Source organism: Heloderma suspectum, chromosome 16, assembly GCF_057233095.1.
Source record: "Heloderma suspectum isolate Gila_16-S chromosome 16, 16-S_ref, whole genome shotgun sequence".
Classification (NCBI taxonomy): Eukaryota; Metazoa; Chordata; class Lepidosauria; order Squamata; family Helodermatidae; genus Heloderma; species Heloderma suspectum.
Genome location: NC_139473.1, coordinates 3671609 through 3698725, shown reverse-complemented (window position 1 = coordinate 3698725; position 27117 = coordinate 3671609). Strand labels below are relative to the sequence as shown.

At 44.7% G+C, this 27117-nt stretch overlaps 1 protein-coding gene across 2 annotated transcripts; it reads right to left on the bottom strand.

Annotated features, from left to right (window-relative positions):
* Positions 1-1029: 1029 nt before the first annotated feature.
* Positions 1030-26927, bottom strand: LOC146334846 (transient receptor potential cation channel subfamily V member 2-like). 2 transcript variants are annotated; one of them, XM_084823104.1, is made up of 16 exons: positions 26348-26927; positions 22315-22494; positions 21782-21915; positions 20526-20675; positions 19576-19716; positions 18198-18496; positions 17012-17188; positions 16358-16516; positions 15354-15449; positions 13494-13564; positions 11527-11692; positions 11078-11144; positions 10188-10495; positions 8180-8301; positions 6664-6749; positions 1030-5430 (listed from the first exon to the last, which is right to left on the bottom strand). In XM_084823104.1, exons 2-16 carry the CDS (start codon positions 22479-22481, stop codon positions 5366-5368), a joined length of 2208 nt encoding a protein of 735 aa, XP_084679230.1. In that variant the 5' UTR covers positions 22482-22494; positions 26348-26927; the 3' UTR covers positions 1030-5365. The 2 variants fall into 2 exon arrangements, with proteins under 2 accessions (XP_084679230.1, XP_084679229.1); XM_084823103.1 differs by lacking the exon at positions 26348-26927 and having other exon boundaries at positions 22315-22607.
* Between the last annotated feature and the right edge of the window lie 190 nt (positions 26928-27117).

The window sequence follows — 27117 nt, the reverse complement described above, 5'->3', positions numbered from 1 at the left end:
ACCATCGTGGATAGTGCCAGGTTCTTCTGAGGGGCCAAGTAGCCCTCTAACTCCTCCTCTGAAGATGGTTCCAGTGGAGATGATTCCTAGGACACCTGAAGACGACACCTGGACCATGACACCCAGTCTTCCTCACCAGGGTGAGATTATTGTCTTTCTACTATTTTTGAATTTGCATCTGTACTGTATAAATGAACCCAGGCGATGTATTTCTTGCTCCGTTCAGAGAGCTGAAGGTGGTTTTGCTGGAGCAGGCCCCAAAATACTGTTCTATCCACATACCTATTTTTCTTTCTTTTTTTTTGGCTTGACAATTAAGGGGGCAAATGGCACCCACAGGATGGGCATATTTGATCTAGGGGCTGCCAGTTGCTGACACGTAGTGTAAAAGATACAACAGTCAAATGCTTTGCACACAGACGGTCCCAGGTTCAGTCCTTGGCATCTCCAATTAAAAAAGGATCAGAGCCACTTCCTAAAGCAGGAGTGGCAGACTTTAAGTCTGCTTTGCTTTTTACTCAAACTCCGAGATTAGGGATGTCCAGATTTAGTTAAATTTATCTTTTGTGGATTGTCAGGCATCTTTTATTCCATTGTCTGTTAATTGACGGAATCAGATTTTTTACAACCAGAATTTCGTTCTACTTGCGCTAATGTGCATTAGCGCTACTTCGCATTAGTGCAAGTGCAAATTAATGCTGATGCGTATTAGCACAAATCCCTCCCAAAAGTGAAAAACTGGTCTGCAAGTCCATGGAATCCATGTGACTTGGAAAAAGCCTTTCCGCTGTGGAATCTGCAGGTTGGATTCATAGAAATCCGAAATCATTTGAATCTGTTGTGGATCTCTCCGACATCCTATTCAGGATGTCCACCAACCAGAATCTGGTGCAAAAGACATGCACTTAGAATTGAAGAATTCTAAGGATATATGATAGGTTTTTAAAAATCTGGAATATCGTTCTGGCAGAAAAGTTAAATGTGCACAGTAGTCAAATTAAAGGAGTAATTCAGCAAGATTCATTTTTTAAAAATAAGTTTTCTTTTATTGCCATAAACAAACACCACAAAGAATGGCATCCTCCTACAAATCAATTTGGGGTTGTTGTTTTTGGAAGGGATTATTCTCCTGAATAAAACAAGTACATACCAATTACCACCCATCAAGGAGGAAAACATTACAAAATGGCTACTGTGCAGCTCCTTGTTGGGTTTAAGACTATGTGCAACATGTACCATTTTGCTTTACAATGTTATTACTGTGTATGTTTAAAAAATGAATAAGAACATAAATTAAAAAAAGAATTCAAGAATTCTAGGGACTTGTTTTGGGTATCAGAACTGCGTGGAGCTCACAGAAATCCACCCCTATTTACCCTAAGTGTTCTTCATTCTAGCAGTATTTTTTAGGAGGGTGGGCAAAGTTATTTTGCTGCTATTGTTAAACAATTGAGAGTTAGAAATCCTTGCCAATTTACTTCCAATCACCCAGAAATCGACTAGGAGATTGAGATGTTCCTTCCCCATCACTATATTAAAGGGGTGTTGAACCTCTTTCAGCCCAAGAGCTGAATTCAATTCCAGAGGAGCCCTCCGGGGCCACATTCCAATAGTGGGTGGGGCCAAATGCAAAAGGGGAGTGGACAAAGTGATAAGGCCAAAAATACCAGCATATTTTAGCTTAAAGCATTTCCTGCCAGTAACTGAGGCTTAGGAGATTCATTCCACCCTTTGAGAATGGGGAAAAATGGTACAAAAGCTGGGAAACCACCAGACAATCAATGGTCGGGGGAAAGGGGAATGCTGGAAGGCCAGATTTGGCCCATGAGCATGAGGTACAACACCGCTGCTGTAATCAGAGTGTCGGATTGCACCCTTAAATTCCAGACAGCATAAGAACTAACAACTTGATCAGCAGGGAGGGAGGCAAATTGGGGAGTTTTACAGCCTTTGTGCAACCCTCTCCCATGCAACTCAGATGTTGGAGATATACCAAGGAGATCATCTCTGGCATAACTTAATAAGTGGGCAGGTTTATATGGGTCACCAGTGAATTACAGCAGGATATATTTTGTTACAAGAATCTCTCCAGACGTTTTTATAACCCCTTGAAGAAGGCCTTAAAAATAAAAAAAAAAGAGGCCAAAATGTGTTGGGCTTTCCACAAATAAAATCCTTGCACCCTGAGACATTTCTTTCCTTTCTGTGGTCTACTTGGGATGCTTACCAGTCTTTACACGTCCTGGCTGGAAGCCATTTAGGGCTTTGAAGGTCATCACCAGCACTTTGATCTTGGCCCAGAGACAAACTTGAAGACAGTTAAGTCACTGCAGGGTTTGCACACTTTGGGAACAAAGGTATGCAAAGCAGTAAAAATAAATAAGCTATGGAATAATTTATGGCACTTCAAACACAATTTGTATCACTTATGCTTTTGCTGCAATGGATTGTCCAAGCAAAGAGTAGACAAAGGTTCTCGTCTGGCACACAACACGATCAACAGTTTTGTTCATTTAATGTAAAAACCAGTCCACTGATCTTTATTTAGCAAATGCTGAATGTATGGTGGGCGGGGGGGGGGGGGAGGAATGGGCAGATTGCAAAACCAGCTGATGAAGAAGGAGCATTACAATCTGTGGGAAGCCCGATTGAATTTATTTGTCTATCATTCTCTTTCCTGGTAGAAGACAGCAGGCAATGCACAAGCTGAGAACTGGATTCTGACAAAGGCTGCCATTTTATATCAAGTCTGTATCCACAAGAACAAAGGCAAACAATGATAGGAAATTTTCCCTACTACTCCCCACCTCAGAAAACACATACATCAGATTCAGACGACTCCGGTGAGGCTCTCCCAGACTTTTCTTCTGTTTCGCAGCAAGGAATCGAGAGTTCCCTTCAATATGTTAGACAAAGGCACCCTGGGAAAGGATGGAGTGGCTCCTACTCTAGTCATCTATTATTAGAGGGTTTCCAGGTTGGGAGGTTTAAAGGGCCTGGGTCAACGGGTCAGAGCAAGATGCAGGTTTTGAACGGGTCAAGGGGCAGAGCCTGGCCAGCGTGTGGTGCACTGCTGGTAGAGTCGTCCTCCCTTCTGTTCTTCTTGAAATATTGTTCTGTGATTTTGTGAGCTTTGATTCTTTCTGCAATGGGCTTGAGGTTTACTATAGAACATCGTTGCAAGTTTACATGTGTAAACCCTCTTTGAGGCCAGTGATTGGAGGAAAGGGGTATACAAATGAAACCTGACTCGATGTACTTTTCAGGGCATTAGCAAGGGACCAGAATCAAAGGGACAAGTCATTTTCTATTTGTTTTCGGAGTGTTTGTTGTGTCTGCCAACCCTTGGCCTTTTCAGGGTCCAGGAGAAGACTGATCAGACTGCTCTTCCAGTGGGAGGACAGTCAGCCCTGTATGCAGGGATCCCTGGGCCAGAACACACCCCTGCTATTATCCTCTGCATTGGAGGAAGAACCCCGAGCAGAACCGCCATTTCTCCACCTTGGCAGCAGCCTGAGACAACAGAATCAGGCGAGGGCCCTTTAACAGTCCAGCCAGCTCCTCCAGAGGGGAGGGGGAACTAACCACACTACACATCATCGCTGCCTACATAAAGCTTCAGTTGGCTCTAGCTTGCTGCTGAGACAACATCCTCTTGTGTTTCTAGTAAGGATGTACTGATTTTGTTAAATCCATTCCGTCTGCGTTTCATAGATGGTCAGGCGTCTTTAATTCCATCATCCATTCATTGATGGAATCGGAGTTTTGTGTGAGAACAGCATTCCTGTTTGCACATGCACACTTGTGCTAATGCATACTTGCACACATGAGCATTTGCACAAATGAGCATTTGCACACACACAGCCCCCCAAGTACAAAACCGGTCCACAAATTTACTTGAATCCGTTAAGGATTTCTCTGACATCCCTAGTTTCTAGGAGGAGAGACCTCTCGCCAGCAAACTCTGAGCTATCCATGGTCCTGTTTCAGCTTCCCTCCACACAAGAGGGCTTCTGCCATTACTTAGCTTGCTATGCCTGATGCATTTACTTACCTACCTCTACCTACCTGACCATTTGACAAAGGCTGAATTTCCTTGCTCATTTCTGCCTGGGATCCACCAGGCTCTGCCCTTAATCACCAGCTGATGCTCTCTGTCATGCACTACGAGACTCCATCCCGCACCCACCCTAGTAAGGGGGGGGGGGGCATCATAATTTGTGTAAGATTATGTACTGGGCAGAGAAATTGGAAAGGGAGAGGATTTTCTCCTGCTCTCATAATACGAGAACCCAACAGGGTCATTCCATGAAGCTGAACGGTGGGAGATTCAGGTCAGACAAAAAGGAAGGGCTTCTTCACCCAGGGCAAAATTAAACTATGAAACTCACCACCACAAGGTGTGATGATGGCCATTAATTGGGATGGCTTTAAAAGGGGATTAGACATATTTGAGGAGGAGGAGGAGGAAGGGTCTATCCATGGCTACTAGCCATGAGGGCTACATTGAACAGGAGAGGATGGTTGCCTTAATGGCCAACATGTGGGCTTGAGACATGGGCTTGGCTACTGTGGGAAGCCGGATGCTAGATGGGCCCCAGGTCTGATCAACTGAGCTCTTATCTTCTCACAGGGGAAAGCACTTAAACATGCAATCCCTCAGCTGGTTTTAGACATGATATTTAAATGGAACCTCCACATTTGAGGAGCCTACTCTGGAACGCCGGTTGCTGGGGAGCAACAGCAACAAAATGGCTATGGCTTCCATGCCCTACCTGTGGGGTACCTGGAGGCGTATGGTGGAACCCAGGCAGTAGGAGAACAGAGGAGAACCTGGTATCCTCTAGATGTTTTGCTCTGTAGCACCCATCATCCACAACTATCGGCTGTGCTGACTGGGGCTGATGGGAGTTGTAGTCTAGTACATCTGGAGAACACGCTGATGTGCACATGTGTGCGGGAAGAAGAAAAGTGGTGGAGGTAAGCCCATTTAGTGTTTGTTAAACAGAGGGAGCTTTGGAGGCTCATGCGCAGTGGGAGAGAAGCTGAGGAAAGAGCCTGAATTTCATCTACAGAGATCAACTAAATGGCCAAAACTTTGTTGGATGGGACACTCTGAATTAGATTCTTCCTCTGAGCGCATCTGCCCTGGGACAGGCACAGCCCATATTTTTTCTGAGTCACTGTCTCTGTAGCCATCTTAGCAGTGATGTCTCTCACTTCTGTTGTGGTCAGATGATGGTTGTGATGGAGCTCAAACAGTGTAGGGAACTCAGCCCTAGGCGGTGGTCACATCAGCTAAGCAATCGCTCACATCCTCCTTGAGGTTTCGTCCCATTCAGTTGCTGATGGCATGCTATGCCAACTATTCCTCCTCCAGCATAGACAGGCGGGCTCTCATCCATGACACCCAGCTCGATTGCTTCTCCTCTGGAACAGGAGCAAAAGGAGAAAATGATCCATCAAGGCTGTCCAACAGGGGATGGGCACACCATGAAGAGCTTGGCCTGTGCCAAAGTGGCAAGCTGGGGAGAGACCGCCACTCAGTGGGTCGAGCTGAGCATATGCCCTGCATGGAAAAGGTCCTGGGTTCAAATCCCCAGCCCCTCCAGTTAAAAAGGGATTGGATGGCAAGGAATGGGAAAGACCACTGGCTGAGATGCTGGACCAGGGCTGCTGCTAGCCAAAGTATTGGCCTAGATAAACTTTCTCTAACCAGGTGCCCTCCAGATGTGTTGGATGGCAACTCCCATAATTCCATGACCTGCTCAATTTTGCAACCAAGAATCTGGTGCCTGAATTTGCTTTTTTCCCCTCCTCCCTTCCAATCCCCTTTCCTTTTGTGTCGTGGTTTTTAAAAAATAAGATTGTTCACCTGCGGATTGTTCACCCGCAGTTTACATACAACAGTTTGTATGTAAACTGTTTTTATATTATGTACAATATTGTATTTTTCAAGGTATTTAATCTCTGTAAGCCATCCAGATAACTTTGGTAATTAGGTGGTATAGAAATGTAATAAATGAAATGAAATGAATGCCTTTCCCTTGTTAGTGCTAGAAAAAGGCAGCCTTTCTCCAGTGCTGACCATTAGGTGGAGTCAGGGAGAAAAGCTAGCAGGCTGAATGGTGAACACCCGTGGCCTGGAAGTTGCCCATTCCTGGGACAGAAGAACAAATAGTTCAGCCGGATGTGTGTGTGTGTGTGTGTGTGTGTGTGTGTGTGTTTTGAACCCCTGACTCTTCAGTGTTTTGTGTTGGAGGCTAAGAATTTTGAAAATTTTCTTCCAGCTCTCCTCATAAGATTTCTCAGTGAGGACAGAAAATCTGCTCTGCATAGAAAGTGGACACAATGATATAAACACTGTTTTAAAGTCCCCGCCGCCCCACCAGCTTTTTTCCCAGCAGAAGAACTCACTCTGCCATATAGACAGATGTGAGATTTTCTTCTGGGATTAAAATCGGCATTCTGCTTCTGATCAAAGCAATGTCACCACCTGGTGGCAGATTAAAAGAGGAAGCTATGCAAGGCACTTCAGTGCTGCCCAGTGATTTCCAATGCACTTCGTATAACCCCTCAGAGGCTGCCTAATTATGCATTAATGTTTCTAAAGGCAGAACTAAAAAATAAGTCTGACTGTGGGCTATTGCTTTTTTTTTTTACCTTGTGGAGAGTTGTTGGAATCTACAGGATCTTCATTGAGGACTCCTAGCTCTTTCTTCCAGTCCTCCCAGTTTACCTCTTCAACTCTAGAAAAGACACAAAAAAGCTACAATGAACTGACTGAATCCTACTCCTCAGTTGTGTGCTACTATACACCCAATATATTGCTTAGCCTGCAATCCTATACACAGTTACCTGGGAATAAGTCCTACTGAATGCAATGAGACTAATTTCCAAGGAGACAAGCACATGTTTGTCCTGTTATTTATGTAATTTTACTGGGCGTGAATTGCTGCATCGTTATTATGCTGATGAACTGCCATTTCGGTGGCCTTGAAATATCGCTATTACATGTTTTGTAAAGACTGTGGTATATTTATTGGGTTGTTAACCAAAATGAATATGCTTTACTGAATTAATTTTAATTAATATTATTGTTTGGAACTGGTATGGAGCTAATTGTTAATGAATTTAACAGGCTTGTTGCGTTGACAATATAGCTGGGATATGAACTTAGATTTTTTAGTTTTCTATTTTGATATATTGTTTGTTTGTTTGTTGTATTTACAGCATTTTTACCCTGCTCTTCAGCCAAAAAAGGGTTCCAGGGCAGCTTACAAAGATCAATATGAGACAGTCCCAGCTCTCGGGCTTACAATCTAAAAGCCATGATGCAAAAGGAAAAGGGATTGGAAGGGAGGAGGAAAAATAAAAGCAAAACTCAGGCACTGGTTCTTACTTTCAAAGTTCATATAGGTGTTCTTTCTGGCAGGGGAGGGCTAAACAAGATCCCTGCAGCTTTTCCTTCTCTGTCTGATATATAGGACCAGTTTGTTCTCCCCTGTTGCCATCATGTTCTTCCTGGGAGGCAGGGGGGCAACTCTGTTTTGTTATATTTGTTATTCTGACATTGTGTATTAATTGTTTTCCGTGTGTTTGTTGTTAGCTGCTTTGGGCTTTCCTCAGGAGTATGTCTCCGTTCCCTCCTGTGACTAAACCTAATTGTGTATAACTGACAGGGCCGGCCCTACCATTAGGCAGCGTCAAGTGGCAGATCATGGAGGGAGGGGAGTGTTGAAAAAGTTTTGGAAGAAAGAGCTGTGTGTGTACCACACAGCCTGCCCTACATCCCTAATCTATCTTGTTGCTCTCAGGTACGGGAGAGACAGCCAGCAATGAAGCAAGATTCAACTGCCTCTCTGATCGGGTTTTGTACATGGAATGAGGGGTTGCCGTTTTGTCGTTCACCTCAGGCAGAAAAATGTCTTGGTGGGTATTGTCTGACATTTCCCCCCTGTTTACCACTGTATCTGCTGCCTCCCTTGTGACTGTTTCTAGATTGTAAGTGCATCGGGGCAGGGATCTGTCCCCTCATTCTTGGTTAAGCCTTGTGTACATAGATGGTGCTCTATTAATAAGTAAGAAATGAAAATGTATGACCAGCCTCGGCTGTTGCATAAGATTGCACTGAACTGCTCTATGGATTTGCACTAGTGTGGGGCATGGCCTAACTTACCGGAGAAACCATCTCTCATCTTTCCTTTCTTCTGAGCCAATAGACAGGAAGCTGCCAGATCTTGGTGTCTTCTTCCAACACCAAAACCAGTTTTTCTCTATCTCCAGAATAGCAATAGCTCTCTGCAAATACAATATATGAAAATACTATATTTACATGCACATGTTCACATTCCACAATTACCTTCCCATCATCTTGGATCTAGGGGAGACCCTCCTCTGTGTTTCTCCATGTCAGGGCTGTCAGAGAGAGGCATTGAACTGGGAACAAGGAGTTATGCTTGTGATGGGGGACTCAGAACTGGGAGTCAGTGTCGAGGGGCGGAGCCAGGAGTCAGTGTCGAGGGGTGGAGCCAGGAGTCAGTGTCGAGGGGTGGAGCCAGGAGTCAGTGTCGAGGAGCAGAGTCAGTGTCGAGGGGCAAACTGAAACATCCCACAGCCAAGAAAGAAGATTGTTATTGCCCAGACAACAGGAAGCCTTTAATAGTTCTTCCTGCCAGCATGGGTGGGCAGAGCCAATCCAGAGGCTGAGAGCACTAGCCTGCCTCTGCCCACTTGGTGCAAACAATCCAGCTAGCTGGAAGGAGAAAATTTACCTCATTTACTCAGCAGCTGTCAAGTGCGGAAGAGCCGGTCTAAGCTACTTGTCTCTAGAGAGATGATCCAACTATCATTGGACTAAGCTACCTGCTTACTGACTTGAAAAGAGATGTAGCAGAGCCAGCACTCACAGGGACACACCACCAGCACTTTTTAATTAGCAGGGACGCTGACGTCATCGGATGCCCCGCTCCGACTTCCCTGTTCCCTCTGAGCTTAGCTGCAATCCTCACAGTAGCTGGGGGGAAATGGATTTTCCCAGCAACAGTATGTAGTTGTGAGCAATTCCTGTTGTAACGTAAAGTAGCATGGGGTGGCTTGGCCTTGAATGGGCAATTAAGACCCATTCACTTTACAAAAGACCTGCTCCTGGCGGAGATGAAAACTGCAAGAACTGGTCTGTTGGTATGGATCCACACAGCTACCCGCATGTTTGAACTCACCTTTGGGGTGTGGCTAGGGGGGCTGTCATTATGAGAGCCTGCGCTTCAACATTTACCACTACACCACTGGACTCATCTATGTGTGGCCCACCTTGCCTGTATCTCCAGAGCATCAGTTCTGGTAATTACACCACAGATGGGTTTTCTGGTAGAGCACTTAGCCAATGGGCAGATGACTCTGTCAGCTTCAGTCTCCCTCCATTTCTCTTTTTTGCCAGTCTTAAGTTTGGTTCATCCTGAACTTTGAGAATTCTCCCAATCTTAAATTAAGTTTGTCCCAAAGTTTGAGAAATGTGGTTTTGTTTTAAGTTGGCACTGGTTGGCATGAGTTTTTATGTGCATTTCTTCAAATGCATGCATTTTTGTACGCAAGTTTGCCTAATACACCATTTTTTGCAAGCAATTTTCCTAATACAATGCATTTTGGAATGTTATTGTTGCTAACATATGTCTTTTTGCATGCATTTCCCCTTAATAGTCACATTTTTGTACATATATTTTGACTGGGGGACTCCACTGCAAAATTCGGAGAAGTGCGAATTTCAAAAGATAACTGAGCTTTGGTTCTCTTATTGGTTTGAAAGAGCCAGTGCGGTGTAGTGACTCGAGTGCTGGACTGGGACTCAAGAGATCTGGGGTTCCAGTTGCCACTCAGCCATGAAGCTGACTGGGTGACTTGGGCCAGTCACCAACCTTGAGCATAACCTACCACACAGGGGTGCTGTGAGGAAAACACGGAGAGGAGGAGGGCCCCATAAGCCACCTTAGGTTCCTTGCAGGAGGGGAAAAGGCGGGATATAAATGTGATAATAAAATGAGTAAACAAATAAAAAATTAGGTGCATTGGCATTTAAATGCAATCCAGACTACTGTCTCCCCCATTTCTCTCCTGGCCTGTAACTTGGTCCTGGTCCAAATTAAGCCCCCGCCAGGGTGGAGGAGGAGGCAGCCTCGTGTCAGACTCGCCTGGAGCTTCCAGATGCTTTGGCTGTATCCAGAGACATTGGTGACTGTCTCACTCATCAGGGCGATCAGCATGTTCAGCAGAAGGATGTACGTCAGGACCACGAAGAGGAGGAGCATGGCCATCTCAAAGTACTTGAACTTCACGTGCTCATGAAACTCCAGGTCGCCCATCCCAATGGTGAACCTGAAGAGGGCCAGGGAAGCCTTGAACATCCCAGGATACACGGCTTCATTTTTATCACCATCTCTGATGGGGAGAGACCCATTCTGTGCTGACTGGGGAGCCTCACCAGTGAGGATGACGAGGGCTGAAATGAGTGGAAATTCAAAAAATAAACAAACCAAAAACTGTTGTTTTTTAAAACAACAACAACCCCTCTTCATTTTAAGGCAGGGCTGGGCAGAAAGTAGATCTACTGGCCATTTACAGTAGATCACCAAGGATTTCTGACTCCCAATTGTATAAGAATAGCAACAATGAAAAAGCTCTCTCTCACACACACATGGTGGCTGGGGTTTGTTGTGGATTGTAGGACTTTTTTCTGTCTAAACCTGCATAGGATTGAGCCCCAAATTACTATCTAGTCCTGTTTCCATAGCAGGCAGACAAGAAGGCCAAAGGAATGCAATAACTTTCCCTCCTTGTTTGACTAGGTCCTGTTGACTGTAATTACTTATAAAATACTTCCCCACCTCTCTGCATCCCTGACTCTTGCTTCCTCCTCTTGCTCTCAGTTTTAGTATTTCTGCTCAATCATTCCCTCCTGGGCTGGCTGGTTATTCATTCCTCAACTCCATCCAGCAGCTTCTGAGATTCTTGACTTACCTTTAAGAGGGTAAGATTTTGCTACCCTTTCTGGCCCTCCCTGTTGGGATAAGGAGAAACTCACCTGTTGCAAAGCCAAAGAGGAAGATCACGTAGACGATGAGGAAACGCAGAAGGTCCCTCAGGATAGCCTGGCAAGGTGAGCAGGACAGAAGTTATTAATGCCATCCTCCAAGGTACTGTAAAGAGCTCAAAGCAGGGTATTCCATTCCATTCCCACCCCAAAACCTTTTCCATTTTTCGTGTGGGGAAAATATGTGGGGGGAGATAGCCACTCTTGAATTTTGGGCTGATATGTTGCTTTTTAAAGGCACAAGATCACCTGGTGGTGACACTTCCCTGTAAGCTAGGATTGCTTGTACACTCAACAAGAGTGGAAAGTAGCCACTGCCTAGCCCATCCCCTGCTACATGTAGTTGAGATTTGGGGCAGGGTGAGGGCCGGAGGCAAGATTACCAAGTCAGAGGTGCAATGTTTTCAGAAGCAAGGTACTGAATTTGTCTTAATGCCAACCTTCTGTATCATCACAATATAAATCCCTGTCTGCTGGAAACCTCGGGTGTAATACAGCAAGTTCACCCAGCCCAGGAGCAGGGAGAAAACCATCAAAGGCACGTATTCTTCCAACCCCACGAAGTACATTAGCACCGAAAGCAGCAGGGCAAATGACTGCACCAACCTGTAGGAATGGGAGGGTGAAGGGAAGCAAAGACAGTTATAGAATGTAGAGAAAAGATGGAGACATCACAGCCTTTTGCAGGTAAGCCAGAGAAATCACCTTCTGTGTAGAAGATGCCAGATAGGGCCTTTTGTGTAGCCATGACTAGGGTGAGAATTTGGCCTCATTTTGGGTCAGAATGTACCAAAATTCATGAATATCTTCATCTTTGCAACAGAAGGAACTTGAAATTTAAAAGAAGTCAGATATAGGAGAAACTGAACCTGGCAGATTCATCCATCCAGACTCGGGGCTTTGAGTGCTTAGCTCTTAAAAGTGTGGGTTTGAATCCCTGTGTATTCACACCTGTTTGTGGCGCTGATTTAGGGTAGCCACCTCTTTGTTCTTGGCATGCTTCACAGCTATATGGCACACAGGCACAACATGGTCCTCCCCACACTGGGAATATCTGCACCTATTGAATTTGGCCGGTGCAGATGGATGAAGATGTAGTTTCAGTTTGTTTTCGATAAGAATTCACCAAAATTCGCAAGGTACTTCGCAGCTGAGAAAGAACTTGAGACTTTAAAAATTGAAATGTGAAACTCGCACCTTGCAGAGGTTTGCTTGACTCCCTTGTAATTGGTTTTCAGACATCTGGTAAAAACTATACTCACCCACCCAGGCTGCAGTGATTAATGCCTTGATTTTAGATGGTTCACCTGCTTCATTGTAACATGTGCATTTTATCTGTTTTGTTTTTAGCCTTTTCACGGTGGTTGCATTTTATTCTTTCTTGTGGTTTTATTGTAAATCCCACTCACTGGGCAGTATCCAGTAGGGGCGCTGAGCACACTTCACTGGCCCCGGTGCGTGTGTGGCAGCAAAGTCACACTTCCAGGGCAAGCCCCGGAACCAATGAAAACACTGTTACCCCCAGAAGCGCAACTTTGCTGCCACACGTGCTAGGGTGGCAGCAAAATTGCGCTTCTGGGGGTAACAGACCCCCGGAACAGACACACACAGGGGCCGGTGGGGCTAGCATGGGTGAACTGGTGCTGGGGAGTGCGCTAAGCACCCCTATTCGATACTGCCCATTGAGTGGAGGGGTGATTGAAAGTCGCATTAAATAAATAAACAAACAAACAAACAAACTCAGCATCTGTACAGGACATTTCTGTGTTTTCATGGAAGAAGCCACCATTTAAATGTGTTGGATAATGGGAACAACTCTGCATGCTTCCAGATCTAGGGGGCGATAGAGAATGTGTTGCATCAACAGCCACTTATCTTGTTCATCCCACTTGTTGTCTTTTCAGTTCTTTTTTCCTGCTCCCTCCCCTTCCTCTTTCTTCTTCTCCTGATTCTGTAACAAGCAGCACGCACTCTTTCCAGAAAGGAAGCAAGTAACTATATTGCATGCCTTTGCTCACTTACACTCACATACCCAGCATTAGGGGGTGCGTGTAGTTAAAGAGTGTTAGATCGCCTTCTCTGGCGATGTGTATGAAAGCACTAATAAGGTAAGATGATTTGAACGTCTTCTAAACTGGCTCTAGCCTGCGTTTATTGCCTCTAATACTAAATGCTGTGTTGCCACGCTTTATGTATATAAGGCAACTCTGCTGTATGTCATATCAGACTTTCCAACAAAATGCTCCCTCAGGATTGAAGTAAGAACTCCTAGAATAATGGAGAATCCAAGATTTTAGTACAGCTGTGATTGGACACCTCCAGCATTCTCCAGACCCCCACAAGCCTGTTCTCTCTCTCTCTCTCTCACACACACACACACACACACTTCCCCGCCTGCACAACGTACAGAAAAATCTGAATGCAGTCATCAGTGAGTAGACTTTGCAAGGATTGGCGCCTCTTCCACAGGTAAAGACTCTAAGCGAATGAATAAGAAAACTGTTAGAACAGCAGGTTGAACCACCTATGGTGCAGAAATAAATTAGTAGGAAACGGGTTACCAGCTGGGGGCAGATTTACAAGTTTGCTTGCCAGCCCTGTAGGCAGGAGACACATGACAAGGTTTTTGCAGGGAGTTAAAGGTGATTTTTAAAAATGAGGAATCACTGTCCATGGTGTGTGCATGCTTTGGGAAACAGGTCTAGCAGGCTTGCATGGCACTTCAAAAACCTGCAGAACCTATTTGATCATATATGTTGGGACCACAGAAATGTGCATCCCCCAACTGTCGGTTAAAGCTGTCACCTGATTAAAGAAATCTCAGCCAATCAGTCGTGCATGTTGTAGGTGATTAGATCTGCATGTGAGTAGATACAAGTTCCAAAGGGGGAAAAGAGCATCTTCTGTATCAGGCATGACATCGTACCATCTTAGAAGAAACGTTCCCCCACGTCACTATCATGGCAAGATGGTGGTTGCCATCAGTGGGTTTTTTAAGTTGTATTAAAAATTCTATATCTATCTATCTACACACACACACACACACACACACACACAGAGGTGTGTGAAAGTTTATATATGTGCGTATTTTTGAATATATACCTGCTGCCTGATTAATCATGCACCATATAGACCAGGGATGCAGTACCTGGGGTCTGAGTGCCAAATCCAGCCGTCTGGGGTTTCCCAGATAGCCATTTCTCCCAACCACTGATCATTGGGTGGTTTCCCAGCGTTTGTGCAAATACATATGAAATGCTTTAAAACACTTGCAAGCACTATACAAAACTCTTCTTCTTTTGATTGCTATTTAATCAATTAAAAATGTCAGCCCTAGTGTCTGCTATGGGAAGTGATGGCTTTCTCAAACTGCTTTCAAATTGATGAGTACTCTGAACTCTGCACCAGGTGAAACACAGTTCTGCAAGCTGCATAAATGATGTAAATTAAGCACATCACTCAATTGATATAATTTAGTTGGCTGTTTCCACTAGTTTTATTCTGGTTTTGCTAGCTATGGCAACTATGCTGGCTGTTGCAGCCTCTTTGGCAAACACTAGATTCTGTGAAACCTTAAGGACTAGAAACTTGTAGGGGTTTTTTTTTTAATGAAAGGAGAGATTCCCCCAAAAGGTGAATTCTGCAAACAGTCCTACTTTCTGCTGGCTTTCTGTGGCATCACATCATACACACAGTGCTGGATATTTCTGTCTCCAGTCTTCTAAGACAGAGTAGACCAGGGCAGGCAACCAGGGGCACATTTGGCAATTTGAGAAACTGTCCTGGGCACCACCACAAAATGGCTGCCATAGGCAGTGCAGCCAAAGACAAGTAACTTCCTAAAAGACTGAGTATAAGGCAGACATTGGGGCTGAGTCTGAATGCACTGAATAACTCCTTTGAACCTACAGTTTTCAGAACCAACAGAAATGTATTTCACAGCTGCTGGTAAGAATATGTGTTAATTTTAAACTATAGTTTTATGCTTTTAAATTTGTATAATGTACCTTATGCTGTATTTTGTAGTTTTAATTGTTGTTAACTGCCCAGAGAGCTTCAGCTATTGGGCAGTACAGAAATGTAAAAATAATAAATAAATGAATACATATTTTTTCTTTTAAAACGTGGGAGGGATAGGGCACCTTCATGGGTGGCAAGAAAGGTGTCCAGGGGCCTCTAGGCTCAGTGTTGCCTACCTCTGGTGTAGACAGATTATCAACCGCATGCTAAACTGTAGCAAGCGAAGCAATGGGAATGTGTCATATACCTGAGTAATGAAGAGATAAATGCCTCCAATTAAGACGATGACCTGGCCAATAAGTCTCAGTATTTCCCAAACAGAAAGAGAAACTGGAAAAGGAGGCTGTGAAGACACACAAAAAAGCAGGAGGGGAGAAGAACTGAGTAAGATGAAGAAAGAATTCTGGCTGGTTCTGACTGAAACCCAGAATGGATGCACAACCCCACTGAAATCAGAGCCACCAGCCGTCACTGGTCCAGGGCCGGCCCTACAATTAGGCAGGGTGAGGCAGCCCATCTGATATGGCAGATTTGGGTCACCATTTAAGGATCACAAATGGTAAATTTAGTGTAGTAGTATTTTCATAACTGGGAGGAAACTACGATTTTAGCAACATGGCAACAATCTGTCTTCGGCATGCATTGTGCCGTCTTTAAATAAATTTTTAAATTTATTTATTTTAAATATTTACCGACCATGCCCCTTTATCCGAAAAGAAAAAAAGGGATTTCAGGGTGGTATACACAGAAATAAAATATCCAATACAGTGATAAAAACAAAAAGCAAGCAAAAACTAAACAGTAAAACTGAGAGGCATAAAAGCTATGTCAACCAGCCAAAAACCTCAAATAAAAATACAAATTTGAATTTAATATGCCTGGGCAAATGGAAAAGGGGTTAACCTGGCACCGAAACGAATACATCATTGGTTCCAGGCATGCCTCCCGTGAGCAAGTACTTTGAATCAAGGAGCTACCACTGAGAAAGGACTCCACACTTTTGTAGATGGGAAATGTATTCTTATAGATAGGACACAGAGAAAGGTCTCTTCTGGTGATCTGAATGCATCGGGCTGGTTGAAATGGGAGTAGTTGTATGGATAGAACATCCATTATCCCCACCATGTTGGTGAGAATGATGGGAGTTGTAGTCCAACACATCTGGAGGGTGTCAGGTTGGGGAACGGTGTTGTAGACCATAAAAACTGTCCCTCCCCCCCTCACCTCCCCCCCCCCCAAAGTGGCTCTTACTTTCCCATCCAGAGGCCTGTTGTAAGCAATGGCTGTGAAGACAAGCATGAATGCCAGGTACGACCAAAAACTGATGCCAAATCTCTTGGCAGCGAAGGAGTCCCATTTTTGTTCAAGCAGCCGGTTCACAGGCTCCAAAACCACCATTTTGTACCGGTTCTGAGCATAGAAGAGTAAAAAAGAAAGGAAACACGTCAATTCAAAATGTCATGACTTCCCCGTGCAAGTCCAGGGCCCTGCATCCATCCTCCCCCAAATGACCCCCAGAGAGTGGCAGGTGATGTGGGCATCAGGGTAGCAGAAGCAAACTCCATTTTATTTCTGTAGTCATGGTGCTATGATTTAAGTGAGTTTAAAGTGCAAAACTGCACATGCTCAGAAGCACCCTGGATAGCTAGTTTAGAGGTCTGACTAAAATCTGGAGCAGATTCATCGCCCCACTGACACCGGAGCCACCAGCCTCCACTGCTAAAAGGCCTGGGCATTTTTTTAGGGGTGGTGGGGAGTGGGGCTTGCCCAGTGCTGAAAAGGAAACAAGGATGGCACCAGGCGACCCTCCCTGCAGAGGGAACTCCGGAAGTGCGAATGCCACAGTGGAAGAAACGGTGAAGTGTTGATTCCCAAGCTGTCAAGTTGTTCTGTTTGATGACTCACTGGGGTGTCGCTGCTGTAGGCAAGGATTTCCAGCACAGAGTTTTCCTCGTAGCTATCAATGGCAGACAAATCATAGAGGGAAACATGGACCGGTCCATACGTCCATTCGGTGAACTTGCGTGACAGGTGACACAACCTGGGGTCTTTGATCTCCCGACGAATAATGTGCTTGAAGATCTAGGGAAGACAACAGGGATCACTCTTTGGGCCTTACCTTCCAATACAGTGCTGGAGCTTGGGTTATTTAATAGCCAGTCTATGAAACTGGGAAGCCCCCCGCCTTCAAAACTCATCTCTCTGTTAAGAATTCACTAATTTGCCTTAGGTAAGTCAATCTCAGCCTCCCATCTGCAATATGGGGAAATACTACAACTGACTGACTTTGTAGGTTTGCTGTAAAGATAACAAGAAGAGACTGGTTTGTGCATCACAATGGCAATTCTTGGGTTATTTAATCCAGGAATTGCTGGGGACAAGCAAAGCAGGGAGCGCACTGCCTCCCGTGCACTCATTATTTCTACTTTCAATGAACAACCCAGGAACACCCCGTAACCCCGTTCCTGGGTTGTTTCATGACATAAACAACACAGAGTTCTGGGTTTTCATGGGTTAAACAACACAAAGTTAACCCAACAATTACCTATGGTTTGTTGTTGGGCTAACTCTAGGTTGTTTAACCCATAAACAACACAGGTTTCCAGGTTTGCACATCACATGGTTAATTAAAAGCAGAAACGATGAACGTATTGCTCACATACTCCGCCCGTCCCCACAATTCCTAGGTTAAGCAGACCTGCAGGATTTCTCTTTATTTTGTATAATTTGTTCTACAAATAAGCTGGCAGAGGCAAACAGCCGTATAGGGCAAAGTCAGATTTCAAATAGAAGTGTTCAACATTTCAAATTGGCAGTCCCAAAATTTACATTTTTTAAATTATCTCCGCTCTAGAGAAGGGATGGATGAAAATGCCAGTTTTGCTTTCTCTTGCATTTTAATTTTTTTTAAAATGTCAAGTTCTTTCTGTCTTGTATATGAGAAAATTTGCACAATTTTGGAAAGCTCATAGATGAAAAATGAACCAAGTGCAACTCTTTCCCATCTCTGCTCTAGAGTAACTCTAGAATCAACCGAACTCTGGAGGACGTCAGCCAAATGCACTGGAAGAAGAGATCCACGCTGGTTTACCTCTACTTTGCCAGTCTTGACCGCCAGTTTCAAAGGGGTTAACCTTTGCTTGTTGACTATTTCCTCCAATTTCAATGTTGGGTCAATCTTGGCACCTTCCATCAAGAGCTTATCGTACATCCTGATCACCAGCTCCGTGTTCTTCTCTGTATCGTTAGCCACCATCACTAATGCATGGAAGACTGTGTTCCCCAAAGAATCCTGTTCTCCCAGGCTGGCTTTCTGGTGAGGGTTATCCAAAAGATACCTGAGTACATCTGGCTGGTTGGTGCATGCAGCTAAGGAGAGGGGGAGCTCGCCTGGAGGAGACAAAGATAGAACTCTGGAACTCCCTGCCAAGGGAGGCTAGGTTGCCTTCCCGCCACATTCTGTTGTCCTTCCGCCAGCAGGCAAAGACATTTCTATTTAGGCAGACCTTTGGTATATTAGCTGATCTGGTGCTGAAGGTGGTTGTAATTAGTTGGTGCTGTTCGCTTCTTTTATTGTTGTGTTTTTAATTGTGTTTTTAATTTATTTGTTTGCATTATTTATTTAAAATATTTCTTGGCTGCCTTTCAGGGCAGAAGCCTTCCCAAGGCAGAGTACAACAACAAAACACATAAAACTGATATAATATTAACAGCACAATAAAATGCAATAAAACAGTAGGACCATACTAGAAACAGCTATAAAAGCCAATGACAACATGTATGTTACGTCTTAATTAAAATTTTGTTTCTAACCTGGATGTTATCCAGGTTTTATCCAAGGAGAGGGTGTAGCTCAGTGGCAGAGCCCCTGCTTTGCAAGCAGAAGGCCCAGGTTCAAACTCCGGCATCTCCAGGTAGAGTTAAGAAAGAAACCTGCCTGAAATACTGTGGAGCCACTGCTGCCAGTGAGGGTAGACAATACTGAGCTAGAAGGCCCAACAGTCTGGCTCAATATAAGGCAGCTACCTATGTTCCTATTTAAATCAGCCAATTATTTAGAACCATGAGGACTGGAATCTTAATTTATCTTGAGGGGAAGGGCCATAGCTCAGGGGCAGAGCCCTTCCTTTGCATGCAGAAGGTCCCAGGTTCAATTCTCAGCATCTCCAAGTAGGGCTGGAAAAACTCCTGCCGGAAACCCTGGAGAGCTGCTGCCTATCACATTGACAGCACTGGTCGAGATGGACCAAGGGTATGACTCAGTATAGGGCAGCTTCCTATGTTTGTTGTTAGCCACCTTGAGTGCAATTTTAGTGGGGGGAAGCGGGATATAAATTAAAGAAAGAAAGATCAATGCTGGGGGAAAAAAGTGATATCCAGGGTCTCTTAGAAGCACAAAGCATTTTAAAAACGGTATTATGAATTCAAGGCCTGGTGGAATCACACTTGCAATTGGAATGTCTGCATACCAAAGTAGAAGCACACCCGTTTCCTCTGCTGATGAAAGAAGGCGCCACACGCCCTGGCATGGACATTGGCATCATTTTCCACCAGGAGCTTAATTAAATCTAGATTCCTCTTCTCAATGGCAATGTGAAGTGCCGTGTGGCCTGGGAAAAAAGAAAATCAGCACAGGAGAAAGCCATTGCTGCAGAAGTTTAATATGGGGCTAACATGTAGCACCACACACAAATCCCACCAGCAGCTTGAGAAATGAGACATTTACTTCCCCAAGCATGCTGGGAGTTGTAGTCCAACACATCTGGAAAGCATCAGGTTGGGGAAGGCAGTCCAAAGGAAAACCTGCTGACTGAGGACAATAACAAAGAGCATGTCACTAGCAGAAGGCAGTGAGTTCCAAGCTACTTGCAACCATTTATTTATTTTTAAAAGAGTGTTTGCTGACTTTAGAAGGAGGTGTTTGTTTTCCTTACAGCAGCCTTCCCTTCCCGACATGTTGGATTACACAGGGCAGGCGGGGGTGATGGGATTGTAATCCAACACATCTGAAGAGCACGAGGCTGAGGGAGGCTGCTTTTGTCGAAAGATTGTTCAGTCCCAAGTCTGGCTGAAAGATAAAGAACACTAAGAAAGGAAGGCCTGGGACCCTCAAAGCTGCCCATTAACCATTTGAACCTGGACAGCAGGCTGAGAAGGCATGCCACACGGGTCACACCTGGTCACAGTCGTCCCTGCTCGGCTGAGATTTATCACATTTCTGTTTAAATGACAGTCATTATTTTTGAAGTTTGCATCTATACCTACATACGAGCCTATGTGACGTTTATGCAAATCACTGTCCTCTTTTGTATCTTTTTGGCTGATGCCACTTGACCCAGAGATCTGCCGAACTCTATCTTATACACCGGTGGAAGAGTTTAAAGATGTCGCCCCACCACCACCACCTGGGAATTCTCACCTTCATAGTAACCGCTGCATGCAGCATTGATTAGCCGCGGCGAATTCCCAGTCCGCTTGTCTATTTCCAACAGCAACGGGATAGTGGGGTTCACCCCGTTTTTTAAATTCAGAAGGGCCTTCATTAGGCAAGTTTTCCCTGTTTTGCCATCTGGAAGAGAAAGTTTTGAGGAAAGCTACACCATTACCGTCACTGGGTTATATCCAAAGACTAGTTTAACTTAAGTCCCATTAATTTCAATGGGTCTATTCTAAGGAGGACTGACATTGGATGCAAACCACGACTCTGGCAATAGAGGAATACAAATTTTGCCCATATGGTCTCTATATGCTATGCAGAATTTTTTATTTGTTTTGTACTGGGCGAGGGGGAATATGTTAATTTCCTCCCCAGAGAAAGCATCCAGCTGTTGCATTCAACAACCTGGTGCCCTCCAGATGTTTTGGACTACAACTCTGAGCATCCCTGACCATTGGCCATATTGGCTAGGGATGATGGGAGTTGAGGTCCAAAACATCTGGAGAGTACCAGGTTGGAGACAGCTGGCATAAAGCAAGGTCCCAGTTTCAATCTCCTCTTAATGGATTCCTAGCGGGGCTGGGGGGGAACTCCCTCTGCCGGAGACCTTGAACACCCACTGCCACTTAGAACAGACCAGCTTTCTCTGAGGCAGTGCCCTCCGGATGTTTTGGACTACAACTCCCCATCATCCCCAACCATTGGCATGGTGGCCAGGACTGATAGCAGTTGTAGTCCAAAACATTTGGAGGACAGGCTGGATTAGACTGAACGGGACTCAGTTTCAGGTGATTATCATGTGGAATTTGGTTACACCAGGTTTTGGGGAGCCTATAAATAGCTTAGGGAGCATGTGAAATTGCTCTACCCCCTGAAGTACAGTCACTGTGCTAGGAACATAGGAAGCATGTCTGGCTGGGGAATGCTGGGAGTTGTAGGACTTTTTTCTGCCTAAACATGCAAAGGATTGTGGCCTAAAGCTCTTACTGCGCATAACTAAGTCTTAGGAGAGGCATAAACAGCACAACTTGCCCTAGAAAACCATACCGCTGCCTAATTTTTATTATATTGCCAAACTCCACAATCTATTCAATACACTCTGGTGGTCCTCAGCTATGCTACAAACAGTTCTGTGAAGCCTGAAACCCTGCCTATTCTTACTCCAAAGAAAATTTAAGAAAGGAAAGACAGTGCTGCTGACAGGTTGCACTTTGGAGGAAAGAAGAACCTGCATCTACCCGTATATTCAGAGTCGGTGAGAAATTTGTTGGTTCTTCTCAAATAGTCCTCCAGGCCTTCCAACTCATCTGGATTCCCCCTCGTGATGGCACCAAAGAGACGGTCCCTGTTGAAGCGGGTTGGGTCATTTGGACTGTGGAAGAAAAGCAAAATGGCATGATAAAAGCCTTGCTTGGAAGCACCCTAAGCTAGTTGTTTCTTTTTAAACATAAGATGCAATCCCATAAATGTTTAGAAGAAGTCCTACAATTCCCAGCTTGGCTGGCTGGGGTATGCTGGGAGTTGTGATACTTTTTTCTGTCTAAAAATGCATAGGATAGCCCCCTTACTTTTGCTTCTTTATATTTGTGTGCCACTTTGGGGTGGGGGGCAGTGTCTACAGGACTGCAAAGCGACATGTAAACATTGACAGGAATAAATAAACTCTTCTTTCCATTTAAATTGCGGGGGGTGGGAATCGTGACATATCAGAAATTTGGGGAACATGGTAGCACACAGAACAATGGCTTGGCTCTTTAAGGCAGCTGCTTACTCTGCAAGTCCCAGTGCAACAAGGTTAATCTTAATCTTTGGGGAAGGTCGTCTCTCCCGTTGGAAGGAGGTGTCCAGGGGCCATATCTCTTCGTCCGCCCCATCTGCCTCTGCATCGTCTGTGGTGCCGTCATACGTCTCTAATATCCGATTCCTCTTCTGCATCATCTGCTCAATGATGCTGGCAGGAGAACAGAGCACCATGAGAAGAACTGGTTATGTATGGCAAATAAGATTGAATACGACTTCAGGGCACAGGTGGAATGGTGAATTGTGACAAAAACAATATGACCAAGTTTCTAGCCCTTAGGAACACAGAGAAATATCTACAGGGGAAACATCTGGCACATCTGGGGGTCAGGAGGCTGAAACTTCACTGCCAAGGACAGAAGATGTAATATACAGATCCTCAAATAGCTCAAGGCCTGCCTATACAACACAAGCCTATGCAGATATTAAGAACTTCATTGGAGGTCTGTCTCTGGGTCCCTCCACCCTATGAACACAATGAAACTGACTTTTGTAAACATACATAGGATTGCTGCAGGGCTGCACTCGTATACACACTTCCTTGGGAATAAGCCATATTGCACACAATGGGATTTAGATCTGAGTAAATGCACTTTGGAATGTGCTGCAAGTTATGAATCTGGAACTCCTTGGTTCTTGCTTCTCTCATTAACTTATTGGGCGCCTCATGAAAGTCTCTAATCTTCTGCAGTATAAGGATAACAAGTGGCACCCTACAAGAAAATGTTGTAGCATATCCCCACTCCCTAAAGGGAGCGTTTCTGGTTAGAGGCTCACAGCCAACCAAAAAGATGGCTATTGCCTCCCTGGTTCTCCAGTTTTCTGCTTTCTTTTCCAACTGAGACTAAACATACGGTGAGCATCAAGCATCCTCAATCCTAATTGGGTGTTGGGTGGGGGGACCCCTTAATATTTTTTTTTTTATAGTTCTACAAACCTTGGGCTTTCCCCAAGCACACTGATATCTCCCCTCTTGGTTCTTGTTGGCCCCAATTGGGCTCCAGTCCTGTCACCACTCATTATCTGAGTTCACTATTAGAGGGAAGGATAATTCTGATCTCCCTTACAGGGCCATTGTAAGGTTTATGACAAGACAACAGATGGGAGAAATGCTAAGTAAGTCTTCAGGCCAACTGAGATGCTCTACCCATCAAATTAAGAGAGAAGTACACCAATATGCAACTGAATGCTACTGCTAATGCCACTGCCACCCAGGCTAGGGCACCTGCCCACCTAGTTGACAACCTTTAGGTGAAAAGGGGCAAGGAAGAGAATAGGGCCAGCTGACACGGTGAGGGGAAGCAGAAATCATAGTCTGATATCCACCACTCCCATCTCAAATCCACAGACAAAATTATGTGTTGACCAGGGATGTATAGCTCTAGGTGTCTCAAAAAAGTAAGCCAAACTGTATTGGAGCTTACTTGGATCAGTAGCCAAATGTGGGGGAAAGGGAGGGAATGTTACCTTGACCCCAAATATGGCACACAGTCAGGCCAAGAGGAAGAATTATAGGCCCACCCTCAGCTCACTGTTGCCACTCACGTAGTCATAAGGCACCCTGAAAATATTTTATGTTGAAGGGCAATATATGCATTCTTAAAATCTTCCCGCAGCTGTCACCATCACCAGCTATTCCAGCAGGCTGCAACAGAGGAAAATGAGAGGGGGAGCAGTGCCTGCCCTGCTGAAAAACGACATCGGTTTTTTCCTCTTCCCTCCCAGCCGCTTTTTCCTTGCGTGTTGCATCACTGTAGATTGTAAGCCTGCGGGTAGGGACTGTCTTGTTTAACTGATGGTTTGTAAACTGCTTCAGGAAGTTTTGGTTGAGGAATGGGATAAAAATACTTCAAATAAATTGTATCTGTAAAACCCTGCCCCGTGCAGTTCACGAGACAGAAAATGTGACATCTTTCAAGTGCCTCCTAAAAACGCACCTTTTCCTGGGTTGTAACTGCTGTTGGGTTTTACTTTGTTTTTATATGCTACTTTTAAACTTTTAAAGTCTTATATTAGGTTTTATTGTGTTGTTTTTATGGTTTTTAATTGTTGCGAACTGCCCAAAGAGCCTTGGCTTTTGGGCAGTATAAAAATGTAATAATAATAATAATACCATAATTTGAAATGTATGCTGTCAAAGGAGTGGAGCTGTTAGAGATAACTGCAGCTTTGCAAAGAAAGCAGGGTTGGAGAGTTTGAATTTCAATCCTAGCCATTGCTTCATTAGAGCTTAGGTTCCATTACAGCCTTTTTAAACTGCCCCAGGGCCCAGTCCTAAATCACAAGAAGTAAAACACCTTTATCATGTGGTGGTGGTTGTTTTTGTTGTTGTGATGATGATGATGATGATGATGATGATGTACACCATACATGGAGCTGTACAAAGAATGAGCGGATGGATCCTTGCCCCAAAGGGGTTACAATAGAGTGGCCATGTGTTCTCTTATACACAGGACCATCCTCTATTTGAAGGCCTGTCCTGCCCAATTCTGGTTTAAAGACAAAGAACCCTAAGAACTATGGCCCATCCACAGTTACCAGTACCTGAACAGCAGACTGAACAGGTGAGGGAGATGGGATGTAGAGCCATTCCACCAGCCCTATTGAAAGTCAGTTTGCTCCTTTCCTCTTCCCTCACAATCCCTTTTTCCTTTTGTATCATGCCTTTTTTTAGATTTTAAGCCTGTGGGCAGGGACTGATTGTATGGGAGCCTTTTTGGCAAAGGACTGGGATAAAAGTGCTTTAAGAAGAAGAGCCCTGCTGGATCAGACCAAGGGTCCATCTAGTCCAGCTTTCTGTTCACACAGTGGCCAACCATCTGTTGCCAGGGAACCCACAAGCAGGACACAAGTGTAACAGCACCCTCCTGCCCATGTTCCCCAGCAACTGGTGTACATAGGCATACTGCCTCTGATACTGGAGGTAACACATAGCCATCAGGACTAATAGCCACTGATAGCCTTCTCCTTCAGGAATTTATCTAACCGCCTTATAAGAACACAAGAAGAACCTCTGTTTTAAATATATACAAATAGTGTCTCTGAGCATATACAGAGTGATGTTCCCTCACTCCTAAGTACCCCAAACCAGGCTGTGCACATCTTAAATTTGGGGGTGGGGGGGAAGGAGAAAAGAGGATTTCAAGGTAAGGGTTTCCAACTGTTTAAAAAAAAGGGGGGGGGAAGAGAAACAACCTAGGCTTCTGTTCTCGCTTGATTTACGGAAATCATCCACTTTTTATGGCATAGAGTTAAACATGGTCACTTGCTCATTGCTGCAGGTCAGACTGGTGTCAAATGGACCACTTCTGGGGGCCAGTTCAAAAGCTGGCAACCCTATAAACCAGGCCAGCAAAGATTATTTGAACCCTGGCATCGATCACTTTAGAAATCAAGCACCCATCCATGGCAAGCAAACCATACTGGTGGATTTGCACAGAAGAGTTACATGTGTCTGTATATGAGATGGAGAGAGTGAGATAAGGTTACCAACCGTTTTCTACTGCACAACAGGCAGAAAACCAACTGGTACGGTTCCCCCACCCCCATTGCTGCACCATCATGCCAAATGAGCCTCTGAAACTCAACCTATGTCAGCAGCAATTATTCTGTTAAAAGAAAAGAGAAAACCATCCAGAAAGAAATGCTGGACCACTCCCTAATCCAGAGGTAGGCAATTTGTGTCCCATCAGATGTTTTGGCCTACAGCTCCCATCAACCATGGCTAAGGTTGCCCATTCCTCCCTAATCCCAGTTATGTTTGGGGGAGGGTTATGACTGGGGTCACTCAGTGGCATGAGAAGTGCATTCTGCCCATGCTCAGAAGTACCCTTGCCTTGATTCTTGGTCCAAGCATTCCTGGCCACAGATATGGCATTTAAAATGGATCCCATAGGCTCCGGGACCATGGCCTGGCTTAAATTAAGCTCCGCACATTTCGTATAAGACAGACAGGAAGAGAGACAGAAGAGAAGAATGAGATAATGAGTTAGTGATGTACTTACTTTGCAGATGGGGTTCACCCTTTCTTAATGCAGAGGCGCCCAATATCCTGCTGAGCAGATTAAAAGACCAATTTCAACAGCTAGCCAGAAGACCAAAGGTCAATCTTTTGCTTTTACAAGCCCTCCATCGCTGGGGCTTCAAATGCTGCTAGTTCTGTAAAAACAAAATGAAAGAAAAAGGGGGGTAAAACCCAAACTCGGTGTTCAGCAAATCCACCCAAACCGAAGATCTGGATTTTCTCCAGGGTGCTGCTTATTGTTCAACCCGATGTGGAAAAGAAGATTTGCAGATCCTGAAACTGTCAGATCACACAGCGATGTAAATATTACAGCTCCAGAGAAAAGCCAAAGGGAGTGGTTAGAGTTCCCACGGAAAAAGAAATGAAAACAGTATTAGAGGCCTTGATAGATGATGTGGGCATCATTCCGTGGTCTGGAGACACTAGAACATCTGATAATTTAACCGGTGCCTGTCTGAGGTGGAGGAAAAGAGTCATAAGGCTCCTTGACTATAAGATTTCATCTTCATGTTTTAAAATACTGCCTGTGGCTCAGCTTCTCATGTTTATCACAAGACCTCAAGAGAAAACCCACATTTGGGCGGAAAAGACGCAACAAACGGAAACACCCCTTGGCAAACCAATTTCTTCCTGAAAACGCAAGTTTTGCTCTCCCACCCTCTGACAAGTAGAGATGAAAGAGGAAGTCAGCAAAAACCACCATGTTAATGGAACAGACCATGTGGCAGGAGATGAACAGTGCAAAGCCCT

What these genes read in the sequence shown, in the direction of transcription:
- LOC146334846 (XM_084823103.1), bottom strand. Translation starts at nt 22,517, where the DNA reads ATGGTGCTCTGTTCTCCTGCCAGCATCATTGAGCAGATGATGCAGAAG. An exon ending in TCAAGACTGGCAAAGTAGAG is followed by an intron (nt 17,189 to 18,197) that starts GTAAACCAGCGT and finishes TGTCTTCCCTAG; the next exon opens with ATCTTCAAGCACATTATTCG. An exon ending in ACAGGCCTCTGGATGGGAAA is followed by an intron (nt 15,450 to 16,357) that starts GTAAGAGCCACT and finishes GTGTCTTCACAG; the next exon opens with CCTCCTTTTCCAGTTTCTCT.